Source organism: Mesoplodon bidens, assembly GCF_964165515.1.
Source record: "Mesoplodon bidens genome assembly, chromosome: 10".
NCBI lineage: Eukaryota > Metazoa > Chordata > Mammalia > Artiodactyla > Ziphiidae > Mesoplodon > Mesoplodon bidens.
In genome coordinates, this window is record NC_138172.1 from 27,824,966 (window position 1) to 27,838,541 (window position 13,576).

The following is a 13,576-nucleotide window of genomic DNA, read 5'->3' on the forward strand; positions in this document are numbered from 1 at the left end:
GCCTGGAGACTGTACTTTCCTGACCCCTAAACTGGACTGTCTCTTTAGCTCACCTCGAGAAGGCAGTCAACAAGCTTTCGGTGAATGAGTGTTTACATAATGGGGTTCTGAGCAAGACTGAATCTGAAAAAGGAGCCCTGATTTAAGGAAAGAAAAATGAAAAATCCCAGCACTGAGTGATGATGAGTTTGTAGACAATACCTACCCTGAAATGCTTTTGCTGGGGCATGCCACATACCATCCCGAGAACATTTTACTGCATCAATAGGCATCTGAGGGTGCCTACACCACATCTGGGCTGTGCCTCTTGAGGGACGGACCATGGCTACTGCCTGCCTGATCTCTGTATGTGTCTGAGTCGGCGCTTTCTTCTAGAGAAGGATTCCCTTCTTCTCCTTCCCTGCAAGTTAATACTAAAGCTACTACTCATAGCACTTGAAAAGATGTTATCAAACATCAAGCCTTTTTGAGATGCTGGTAAAAATATAACACAGTTTGTAACTTTAAACGTTAACGCTTTTTTCAAAGAGACTAAATATTGATTTAAAGAATTGTTTTTAACGCGAAGAAAAAATAAATGTGGAACAGATTTAAACAAATGTACATCCACAGTCTTTCAAAGAAGTCACCACTAACATTAAAATGATGGTGATTTCGTTTAAAAAATAAACACCAAGCTGGAGGAGGCAGATGGAGAAAAGGCTGAGATGGATGGAAGCAGAGTGAGACCTTGGGGGTCGTGGACAAGGCAGGGTTTTCGGGTTTTACCCTCAAGTTCCTCACACCTTTTATTACCCAGTGGGTACACACATTTCTGCTTAAACCAGGGGTCAGCAAATGACAGCTCACCAATCAAATGAGGTCCACTGCCTGTTTTTGGAAACAGAGTTTCACCAGAACCCAATCACATCCGCCCATTTGTGTAGTGTCTCTGGCTGCTTGCGTGCTACCTGACAGAGATGCACAGTTTCAGCAAAGACCTATGGTTTACAAAGCTGAAAATGTCTGCTCTCTCTGGCTGTTTGCAGAAGAAGTTTGCCAATCTCTGGCTTAACCGATCCCCATCACTACTCTCAACCTGGAATTGCCTGGAACTGCCTGGAATTCTAAAGGAAGATCCCTTTTGGCTCTGGGAAGGAGTGGATGTTCCCATTGAGGTGAAGGTGGCAAGGGAGATGCTCTGATTCACCAGTGCTGGGGACAGAGCGGAGTTCCTGGAGGTCATTTTTAAAGCCAGGTCATTGCGGACCACAGTCTCCACATGGTCTTTAATGTCCAAGAATGACTGCAGAAGAAAGACCTATGAGGGGCCTCCTCCTAAGTCACCAGTGCCATCATGTGGCCCTCAGGCTGCAGAAAGCTCCTCCTTCCTTGTCACCGACAAGGGTGACTCTGCACCTCCTTTGGCACTAAGGGCTATGCCTATCCCCACTTTACAGACAGGCTCTGGGCAAAGACTGGCCTGAGGACCCTGCGTGAATAAAGGGCAGAGCCTACTGTAGGGATCTGACTCCAGAGCTACCCTGCCAAGATGGCAGACACTCAGATGCCTGCAGCGTTGAAACTTGAGACCCGCACGCCCCATACCTGGAGGTGGAAATACCCCAGGTTTACCACCTGTTTCTTCTCCCCTTTCCTTGGACTCTGGAACTTGACTCCCATTGCAATGACTCATTTCTGCTTACTTGGACTATGCCCCAGGTCCCCACCCTCACCAGTCTCTCAAGGTATCAATATCAACACTCCCAACCCAAGCCCTTAGCAAGCCACACTTTTCAGGAGTGTGGACAAAAAAATGTTTAAGAGGAGCAGGCTGGGAATGCAACTTGCCAGAGCCTCTAGTCCAGAGGCCAAACCACTCAAGCCTGACAAGCAATTGCAGGTCCACCGCGTGTCTTTGGAGAAACCACAGTGGTCCGCGTCACCACTGCCATCACCTCCTAACTCTACGCCCTGTGTCCGTTCTTGCCTCCCCAGATGTCCACACAGAGGCCCACATGACCTTCTGAGAAGATTAATCAGATGAGTAACTCTCTTGCTGAAATCCATCACTGCTTTTCCACATCGGTTAGAATCAAATCCGCAGCATGGCTGACGAGCCCCTTCCTGATCTGAGCTCTGCTTGTCTGTGAACTCATCCTGTAACCTTGACCTTGGCGGTCTAGACACACCGGCCCTCTGATGGCTCCTTGACTGATCCTAATTAGTTCTCACTTTAGGGTCTCTGGACCTGCTACCCCTCCTGCAGCCTAGAACGCTCGTTCATGGACCACGGCATAGCTAACTCCTTCTCGCCACCTGGGTCTCCATTCAAATGCCATCCCTTGACCATTCGATGCTATACTGTCCCTGTCCCCGACTCCAGCACTTGACGTTATGCATTTGTTTACTGGAATATTCTCAAGCTTGTCCATTAGAACATAAACCCCAGGAGAGCAAGGCCTGACTAGATCTAGAGTCTACTTCCAGTACCTAGCCCAGTGCCTGGGACACAGTGGGTACTCTATAAATATTTCTTCAATATCTTCAAATGCAAGAAATCCAACTTTTTCATAGCAAATTCCTAGAGGGAATGCCACTGCTCCTGCTCATGCAGGAATAGCTTCAAACAGCTTCACAAGTGGCTCGATATCTCCTCCACTCAATTCCTTGGAGGGCCACTCCGCACTTTTCCCTAAAGCCAGGACAAAGTGAGCAACTCCCATAGCAAACCCACACTTCAAAAAATGAGTCCATACCAGCTTTAAGGAGGAACGTAATTCAAAACATGAAAATTTATTCTAAGTTGTATCTTAACATACGAGGTCTCAGCTTTAGATGAATTTTAATGTTTACAAGTGCAAAAGCAAATAAATATTTACCAGTTGCTTTTTTTTTTTTTTTGCACTCTTATAACTCCACAACAGCTTAGATGCAAAAAAAATTGTTGCTAAACATCTTGTAGTCTGGCAAAAGAAAGAATTTCTTATTAAGAAAACCCCTCACAACAATAACAACCCCTCACGCTCAGGGCTCCCTTGTAGAAACTATCAGGATGGTTCATTAAGATTTGAGCGTGGACTTCCCTGGTGGCACAGTGGTTAAGAATCCGCCTGCCAATGCAGGGATCATGGGTTCGATCCTCGGTCCGGGAAGATCGCACATGCCATGGAGCAACTACGCCTGTGGGCCACAACTACTGAGCCTGTGCTCTAGAGCCTTTCAGCCACAACTACTGAGCCCGTGTGCCACAACTACTGAAGCCCATGCGCCTAGAGCCCGTGCTCCACTACAACAGAAGCCACAATGAGAAGCCCACACACTGCAACGAAGAGTAGCCCCTGCTCACTGCAACCAGAGAGAGCCCGCACACAGCAACGAAAACCCAAAGTGGCCATAAATAAATAATTAAATAAATAAAATTTTTAAAAAAGAAAAGAAAAAGATTTGAGCATACAACAGTCACAAAGTTGCCCTCGGTCAGCGTGATGGGGATCACATCCTCCCCGTCGAGGCCAGACCAGCCATGCCCTGGTCTTATCATCCAGGAACTGGCTAATTCACAGAGCAAATAGGGCTCTGAGTGAGAGCCCTGTTTCCCGGGCTGGGATCATGGGCTAATACCAGCTCTCCCCATCCCCACGCTTTCAGTTTTAATGTAAATGTCACTTCCCCAGAGTGGCCTTTCTTAATTCAAAAAGCTCCCTGCCCTCTTCCTGATTATTTTCTCTGACAGCACCCTGTTTATTTCCTCTATTATTTACCGTACAGTTAGCTCGTTTTCTGGCTTTTCAGCGAACTTGCTCGCTGGCTTTCTAACATTCCTGCTTCCTGACTTCCCGGCGTGCGCCCTGGCGAGCTGCCGCCACCACTGTCTTCTCCTTTACGCTGTAAGCTTCAAGCAGCAGGGACCGTGCTCACCGGGGTTAGCACCCAGCCCAGGGCCTGGCACCAAACGGGCAGTCCATTAACGCAGGTGCTGAATAAGTGAATAAGGAATGAAATCTTGAAGGATAAACTTCTTAAGATCGATGTCTTTTTTATTCATTTACTTCAGGGCCTGGTTGAAGTGCTTGGAGGTATTCTGAGGCAAGTCGATTTTACCAGGAACCAAGTATCAAGGCAAGACTTAGTCCAGCAACGATAAGAGAGTAGGTGATTCTTATTAGAATAAAATAGAAAGACACACACACACACATTTTTATACCAGAGACACACACAATTCCAGGAATATTAAGCACTCTCTGGATCCTTATCCCCTGCCCCCAATTATTATTATTATTTTTTTTTCTCTTTGCGGCATGTGGGCCTCTCACTGCTGTGGCCTCTCCCGTTGCGGAGCACAGGCTCCGGACGCGCAGGCCCAGCGGCCATGGCTCACGGGCCCAGCCGCTCCGCGGCATATGGGATCCTCCCAGACCGGGGCACGAACCCGCATCCCCTGCATCGGCAGGCGGACTCTCAACCACTGCGCCACCAGGGAGGCCCCAATTATTTTTTAAAGGGTAGGACTGTTCACAGCAGCTTGGAGGCTCAAGTGAGGAGTGGACCACTTACCTGGATTAACAGTGATAAATTTGCTATCTTCAGAAAATCGGTCCCCCGGGGACACAGGCTTCTTAGACGGTGTCTCAGGCCTCTTGGGATCATTCTCTCCGTAATGCTCCTCTGTGACTGTGGGGGGCACTTGGGTGAGGGTGACGGGGCGGGGGTCCAGGGCGTCCTCGGGCCGGGCGGTGGGGATGGCAGTGCGGTCCCGCTCACGCCCGGATATAGTCTGACGCCCACCATCCTGGGCAGCTCCGCCGGGAGCCGAGGGGGCGGGGCTGGGCTCAGTGCGGTTCCGCGCCTGCGCGGCGTGGGTCACCCCGTTCCTCTCCTTCTTCTCGGAGCCCTTCTCGCCCTTCTCGCCCTCCTCCTCGTGCTCCCGCTCCCCGTCCTCGTTCTCACTCTTCTCGTCCTTCTCCCCCTCCTCGGCACCCTCGCCGTCCTTGGTTGGCGCCGAATCACCGTCGGGGCCGGGAGAGGCCAAGGCCTCAGGTGTGGCCGGGACGGGTCTGCCAGCCTGTTTGCTGGCCGCGGCGGCCGTGGGCAGGCGTGTGGGCCACACGGTGCTGGGGAAGGAGGAGATGCCGCCGCCGCTGAAGCCCAGGCCGGCGAGGAGCGTGCTGGTGACCACCGAGGCCACCGTCGCCTGGCTGCCGCTGGATGACGGGCCCATCCCAGTTGCCATGGAAACAAATGAGAAGGGGATGCCAGAGGATGTCCAGGTGGAAGACCCCGAGCTGATGGGGGCCATGTCGGCCGAAGAGGCGGGAGATGCTGTGGGCTTGAAGGGGTCACCCGGGGAGGTTGGGGGAGGGGACAGAGGAAGAGAAAGCAGAGTGTCAGTCATCAGGATTGGGGACGAGGCCCTGGGTATGACCCTCCAAGGGTTTTACTCATCTTTTACTTTCCTCGTGGGGTTTCCTAAAGCATGGTGCCAAAGCTGACAGGAGGTGATCCACGGATGACCATCCCTGCTCTTAAACGTTTTTACAATTACTTAAAAATTGTACCCAGCATATCAACCCCAACTTTTCACTGACGGCCCTGGAGGAGGCTAAGTGACAAAACAATAAGTAGCGTTCACGTTGTTTGAAAGACAAACATCAAATCAGCAATAAAGTGGCAACATCAGATTGCCACCTGTTGTTGGGATGACACTGGAAGAAGCAGGAGCCCTTGGTCTTGTATATATTGGTGGCTCTTGTGGAGAATAAACTGCCCTTGTCTAGAAACGCTCCCCAGGATCTGGTTCCACAACTTAAAGTGAGGAAGTGGATGGACAGAGGGACAGTGGCCCGCCCATGTCTGCAGTGGCAGGTTCAGAAGCAGGGGCCATGCTCTACACTGAAGGCTTTGGGAGCTGTTTTACAGCTGGCATCCCCGTACCGGGCGCTGTACAGCTGCCGTACCTTCCAGAGTCTCCGGATTTATCTACAGCAAAATCTATGCTCATGTAGATGACAACGATAAGAATTCTATTTAACAAGTACCAACTGTGTTGGGGCTTCCCAAGCTACCCTGGAGACACACATGATCATCACACCATTTTACAGGTGAGGAAAACGAGGTGCAGAGAGGTTAAGGGGTAGAGGTGGCTGCCTGTGGCCAAACCTCAGCTCATTCTTCCCATCATACTAAACTGGGGCTCAGCTGTAAGATTTTATTTGTACATAGTATCTTAGGAAAATAAGATGTGTTGCTCTGAGTTATTAGTTTAATTTTAGTTCTTGAAACCTGGTGTGCAGAATCCAGAATTTCATCCCATCATTTATACAGTTCAAAATAATACACCCAGAACAACTCAGATTTCATCACTGTATCGTCAAGTTTCAGTTTGAAAAGTTTGTAGTTGAAGGACAACCAAGTTAGCAAATGTTGAGTTCTGAAGTTGGTTAATGAAATGCCAGGTACCACATAAGATAAGGCACTGCAGACAGAGCAGTCAGACAGCCTGGGCTTGAGTCCACAATCCCTCACCTGCTCTCTGGGAGATGCTGAGCACATTACTTTAACTCACTGAGCCTCGGTTTCCTCATCCATAAAATGGGAGTAATAGTAACACGAATCTTGTGGGATGCTGTGAGGAGTAAATAAAATAATAATCTGTGCCTGAAACCCGGGAAAAGCTTAATAAATTTTAGGCTCTTATTGTTATCACCAAAGCTGCAATTAATATTGGGATTATTAGTTGCACTAGAAAGGGGAAAACTTAGATACTGAGGCTCCAGAAATGTGGAAATGTAACTGGGCAAATGACAACCATTCTTTTTTTTTCTTTCTTTCTTTCTTTTTTTTTAAAGCCGCACTGCATGGCTTGTGGGATCTTAGTTCCCCAACCAGGGATCAAACCCGGGCCCCTGAGTGAAAGCGCCGAGTCCTAACCACTGGACTGCCAGGGAATTCCCAAATGACAACCTTTCAATTTTAGCATGTTTACTCCTTTGCACTCTTACGTCCTATGCTCCCACAAATAATAAATAATTAAAAATACGGAAAATTTTCATCTTGACAAAAATTATAACAGTATAACACTACTGGTTTAACTCTGTCGCACAGCTTGTTTTTATAATGCATTGAATTATAGGAGTGAATAATGTAATTTATTCAGTATTTTAACCGCTTCACATTGAGCATTTAGACAACATCATACTGCCACCTAGTGGTGACAGTTTTAACTGCATGCAAATTACCAACCAGACAGGACAAAGCGATTACATTCTCTACTTACCACTCCTGTTTTGACAATTCTGGTCCCTTGGAATATTCGAGTGGTATTAGCTGGGAAACAAAGAAATTACACTGTAAACAATATAACTTTGTTTCGACAAAAACTGCACTTACCTACACAAATCTGAAATACATATAATTTTTATGTCATAAAATAAATATTCCTCTTTAGATTTTTTTTCCAACCATCAAAAAATGTAAAACCCTTCTTAGTTTGTGAGTCATTAAAAAACATGTAGAGGGTCAGGTTTGGCCTGTGGGCCACAGTGTGCTGACTCCTGTCTTAAGCTATTAGTTTACAACTTCAAGAAGTTTTAATCATTTTTCTATTTTATTAGTAAGGTAAAACTTACATACTCTAAAATGCACAAATCTTAAGCATAGAGTCCAATTAATTTTTACCTCTGTAAACACCTGTGTAACTCCCCCTCCTCCCATATTAAGATATGGACATTCTCCAGCACCCTAGCAGGTTTGCACGTGCATCCATCCAGGCAATACCCTCATGACCTTTCCCTAAGGTCGCCACCGCTCTGATCTTTGTCAGCGTTTTGTCTATTTTTGAACTTCTTATAAATGAAATTGTATTATCCCATTGTTCTTCGCTATTGTCTTTTTGGTTATAATTTCTTATATTATCCTTTCAGTGACTATAATATGCATCCTAAACTTATTACAGTTTACCTTAAACTAGTCCTTTCATCTCTCCTTAAAAATGTAAGAACTGTACAGTAATTTATTTGCCCAACTCACTTTTTGTGTACTGTCATATATTTTATTTCTATCAATAAAGTTTTAAAACCTCGTAACACATCACCACTGTTGCTTTAAATGGTCAAATTCTTTTTTAAAAATATTTATTTATTTATTTTATTCATTTTTTTGGCTGCGTCGGGTCTTTGTTGCCGCACGGGGATCTTTGTTGAGGCATGTGGGATCTTTCGTTGCAGTGTGTGGGCTCCAGGGCACGTGGGCTCTGTAGTCTGTGTGTGAAGCGCAGGCTTAGTTGCCCTGCGGCATGTGAGATCTTAGTTCCCCGACCAGGGATCAAACCCGAGTCCTCTGCATTGGAAGGTGGATTCTCTACTACTGGACCACGAGGGAAGTCCCTCAAATTCTTTTATATTAGCCACAGAGTACTCCTTCTGGTGTTCTTTCCTTCTTTCAGTTCCGTTCACCCATGTGTTATTATTAAACAATATAACTACACAAAATGTTTAACTGTGGTATATTACACGTAACATAAAACTTACCATCTTAAACACTTTTAAGTGTACAGTTCAGTTGTGCTAAATCCTTGTGCCACAGATCTCCAGAATGTTTCCATCTTGCAAAACTGCAACTGTGTACCCATTAAACAAGTCCCAGCTTCCCCCGCCCCTCCCCGCCCCCCCAGCTCCTGGCAACCATCCTTCTACTTTCTGTAAGTTTGAGTACTCCATATATCTCATGTAAGTGGAGTCATATATATTTACTTGTCTTTTTGTAACTGGCTTATTTCACTTAGCATAATGTCTTCAGGATTCATCCATGCTGTCCCATGTGGCAGAATTTCCTTCCTTTTTAAGGCCAAATAATATTCTGCTGCCTGTATGTACCATATTTTGTTTACCCATTCATTGCTGATGGACATCTAGATTGCGTCCACCTTTTCTCTATTGTGAATAATGCTAAACAGTATAACTTAAAAATATATACCAGACTGCTTCTTTGTGCTGATCTCAAAAACAATAGTCTTACATAAACTAAACGTTTGCTTCCTATGCATACAAGGCACTGAAAAATTAGCAAAAACCTGCTAAATCTCCAAATAAATAACATTTGTACCTGCTGGAGTTTTTATCTAAACTAGAAGTGGGGCAAGTACCCGACATATTTTTTTATTTGCCCTGCAAGGTTTTTGGGAAAAAAAAAAAGAATTTGCTGCCAACATTGTAAACAGCAACTTTTACCTAAAAATCCCAATTTCCTGCTCATCCCTGAAAAATGACAATATTTGGCAACACTGAGCTCACCTTCCTGCAGGGCAACATTTGGTCGGGGCTGAGTGTCTGTCACCCCTTTTTGAAGGGCACATTCTGCAATTTCCCACTGACGGCCCTCCCCGCATTTGTATGTGTTGCCTGCCTGGCCCCGGGGCACCTGTATTTGTGACCCCCAACTTAACGATATGTTCACTTCGCTCAGCTGGAAAGTGAAATGGGTGAAGAGACAAATGTGGAGAACAGACGGATCTAGATGTCAATACAACCAGGTCAAATGAGGCAGCCTAGGAAGCAAACAGTTCTTGCCTGGCACTAAATGTAACCTCCCACCATCAGTGAGTTGCTTCGGGATCGATATTGCACTGCCTCAGACAGGTATACACACCTCCCTTCGTTAAGACAGGAAGAAAGCCCCCTAAGAGACCTGCTTTCCCTGCCCTTTACAAAGGCCTTAATTTAAGGCAACAAACTGGCCACTCCATCAACATGCCCGCTTTTCATTGATCTTGAACAATTTCCACTGGGGTCAGTTCTAGCTGTGGTGACTACGAAGTTTCTACAAGAGCTTTCAGATCAGGAGTCCACCGGCCTGGTGGACTTCAGGGATGGGGGCAAAAAATGAGACCTGCATCCCCACTAAGCTGTCACGGAGATGCAGCTTTTCCTTGCACGAGGAACGCAAGCTCCAAATCTCAGCTGCATTTTAATAGGATCATCCTATGACTCTGTGATTAAAATGGGAATATTTTCCTACTGCCTTAGAGTTGTTGGAGCTTTTTTGGAGTATCATTTATGTTCATCACTACTCAGAAATCACCGTCGCTAACAGACCCACCACTTGTCATTTAATACTTTCACAAAAGAAGCGCACAGATGACTACATTCCCAATTTGTTTGTTTAAAATATTTTGACAATTGTATCTGAGCATAATTGGTTTCCTTTCCTATGTATTTGACTTATTTATTTTAAACCATTCTGAGAGAGGATCTGTTGGCTTGGCCAGGCTGCCTAATGAGTCTGTGGCTCAAAGAAAAAGCTTAAGAGCCCCTAGTTTCCATGACTGTTGAGAATTGCAAAAAAGGCTTTTGAACACTTAGTAATCAATCTTTTTAGCCATTTGTTGAAGACTGGGGATACAGGGTAATATTTATGCTTTAGGGGTGGTCTGTTGTTGTGTACAAATGATTGGGCTTTGGAATAAGAAATCACACTCTGCTTAGTAGCCAAGTGATTTTTCGCAAGTTACTCAACTGCCCAGGACATCATTTCCCCCTCTGTGTAACACCTGCATTACAAGTTGCCATGAGGTCAAATGAAATAACCTATGGGCAAATGCTCTGTAACGGGGAGCCACTCTACAGATAATGATTACCATTATTATCATATTTACTACAGTAAGGTAAACATAACTTATTTATTACATTACACAGGACATAAATATTGCTTTATTTACTATAATAATGTAAATATTCCACAGGGCTTCCTCATGCTCCCAAACCAGAGGTAAACTTTATCACTGGGAAACCGAATTATTCTGAACAAAGGTGTAAATGAAATTCCCTAAGTTAATTTCCTTCCCTTTTAAAACTTCAGTCCTAAGAGTTGACCAGTTTTGTACACCGGCCTCTACTGCTCATAGACTCCTACTTGGCTCACCAGAAAAGGCATGCTAGCTTACCTGAAGATTTTGTTTTTCCACTGCCCACTGCTGCAGGGAAGATGCTAAGGCCATTGTGTGCCCCTTTGTTAACATGCAGGGACAAACACCAATACAGAAAACGAGCAAACACATGTCCACCCCTGAGCAGAGAAACTGCAGACAAAGGAGACACTGGCCATTTTCAACAAGTCACCGTGATCAGACATTTTAAATATTCCGTGCTTGGAATTTACAGCTGACAAGGCCTTTTTGAATTGCATTACATTACAAACATTTAATTTTTCAAAGTCCGTGCAGAAGCCAATGAGCTCAGGGGCCTATTAATCAAGAAAGGCGGTTCTGCAGATTCCAGGCTCCTAGCTGGAGTGCATGGAAGGCCTAATTATGATTTACGTGCCGAAAGATCCGGGGCTCCACTCTGGCTTCCCGTGCTCTCTCCCCTGGGCTGACATAGACCTGGCCTTGGCTTTTGGACCCTCCTCAACACAGGCAGATGGGCCAATACATTCAGGGCAAAGGTGGACATGGTGAGTGTGATTTATTTGTGAGAAAAAATACAGCCATGCTAATTTCAATTAGTTTAAATGGAAGGATGAGATAATGTGAACATTAGCAAAGAATATTTCAATACTAGATGCAAAATTGTGAACCTAGAAGGGATCTTTGCAGGGACTCTCAGCTGAAGGGCTTCTTATCCTGGGTTCATCATTTATTATTTTTTATATTAAAGCTCATACTTAGGGGGTATTTATAGTTGGTAACAGGCACTGTGCTAATTAGTTAACATGTGTCACCCCCTGTCACTCTACAAGGACCCTGTGAGGTCGGTACTCTCACGACTACCACTTTTGGACTGTGAAATTGCAGCTTAGAGAAGCTAGTCAACATTCTCAGAGTTGCAGAAACACTGAGTGGCAGCCAGGACTCAACCTTGGGGCCCTCGTGTCAGGGCCCTGGCTCTAAGTCAGTTCTTCTCAACCTGTAATGTGCACGCCTGGTACCTGAGCCATCTGGTTAAAATTCAGATTCCTGGGCCCCACCCTCTGAGCTTCTGAGACAATTAGTCTGAGAGGGGCCCATGAATGTGCATTTCTCAGAGGATTCCAGACAATGAAGCTGATCCACAGCCTACAGGTTTTATGGGACCCCTAAAGCTGTAATACACAAAATTCTGGCATTTTTCTAGAGAAAGTGTCCAAAGTCTTCATCAGATACATGACTCGCAAAAGTTAAGAATCACTGGCCTGGTGTGTAGGTGTCTCGGAAACTGAGGTTTCAGGAAGAATGAACCTTACCAGGGAGGGCATCAGACCGGCAGAGCAAAGCCCAATGCCCTGGTTGCTCCCTTGATGCTGCTTAGTGCCCCTCACCAAACCAGGTCTGCAAACTACGGCCCACCGGCTGGCTGTCAATAAAGTTTTATTGGAACCAGGACTGGGATTAGGTCGGGGCAAGTAAGATAGAGTGGATCCTGTCTTTATGCAAAATTTCGATATTTTGTTCAAGAACCTTTTGCATTGATTTTGCTTTAAAAAAAATATTTCATTGGGCTTCCCTGGTGGCGCAGTGGTTAAGAATCTGCCTGTCAATGCAGGGGACACGGGTTCGAGCCCTGGTCCGGGAAGATCGCACATGCCACGGAGCAACTAAGCCCGTGCGCCACAACTACTGAGCCTGCACTCTAGAGCCCGCGAGCCACAACTATGGAGCCTGCGTGCTGCACCTACTGAAGCCCGTGCGCCTAGAGCCCGTGCTTCTCAACAAGAGAAGCCACTGCAGTGAGAAGCCTGCGCACCGCAATGAAGACCCAACACAGCCAAAAGAAAAAAAAAAAAAAAAATATATATATATATATGTATTCCATTGAAATACAATGTATCTTGATGACAGAGTTTTTAAGAGCTCCTTTGAATTCTGCACCAAAGTGAATGCTCCCCTAGGCTCGCCCTAGTGCTGGTCTGAAACTTTCCACTAGACCCTAAATCAGCTAACTGAATCATGTTAGAAATCCAAAAACGATATTTCTCCACACGACTAGGAGGTGATTCTGTGATCTGACACAGTATTAGACAAATACTTGGTTCCCCACAGTTGGAAAATAACAGTCATTAAAAAAATAATCAACACTTCATTCTTCTTCTCCTCTTCTGGCCTGTGAAAGCCCCAACCAAAAAGACGGGCCTAAATTCCCCAGGCTTTTCAGGTGTTATTGCAAACCCCACACTGATGCTTAGGCCAGGCTCATATTCTTGTGTCCAAGCAGCTCAACGGGGAAAAAAGACAAAGCCCAAGGGAGAAGGGACCCGGGGTATGCAGGGCAGACAGGAAGAGCAGCTCCTCACCTTGGAAGAGCATGGTCTGGCTGAAGTCACTCCTCATGTCATTGCGACACACGGCCTGGACCCGGAACAGGTAAAGGCTGTCAGGTGAGACAGGGCTAATGGTGGCTTTCTGCAGGGGAGGAAAGAACAGGCAGTGACCCGGTTTGGAAGGCCAGAGCGCACTTTACATTTGAAAGCCAAACCTAAAAGAATGTTAAGTGTTGCCTGTAGGTTTCTGGGTACCAAGGCAAAGCGCGACAGACAAACGCGATGTTTCCTCACTGACCAAAGGCTCACCTTGAAAAGAATGAGCTTTCAGAAATAACCTCACCTGGGAATCTGTTTTCGACATGAA

General features: G+C 45.8%; 1 protein-coding gene across 4 annotated transcripts in view; it reads right to left on the reverse strand.

Annotated features, from left to right (window-relative positions):
• The window catches only part of PTPRG (protein tyrosine phosphatase receptor type G), a 749,834-nt gene that overhangs the window by 101,499 nt on the left and 634,759 nt on the right, over window positions 1–13,576 (reverse strand). For all 4 annotated transcript variants that reach the window (XM_081245085.1, XM_081245083.1, XM_081245084.1 and 1 more), the window contains exons 10-12: window positions 13,243–13,351; window positions 7,256–7,305; window positions 4,537–5,308 (exon numbers count right to left, since the gene is read on the reverse strand). In XM_081245085.1, coding sequence (XP_081101211.1) covers window positions 4,537–5,308; window positions 7,256–7,305; window positions 13,243–13,351 — 931 coding nt within the window. The remainder of the gene's footprint in view (window positions 1–4,536; window positions 5,309–7,255; window positions 7,306–13,242; window positions 13,352–13,576) is intronic.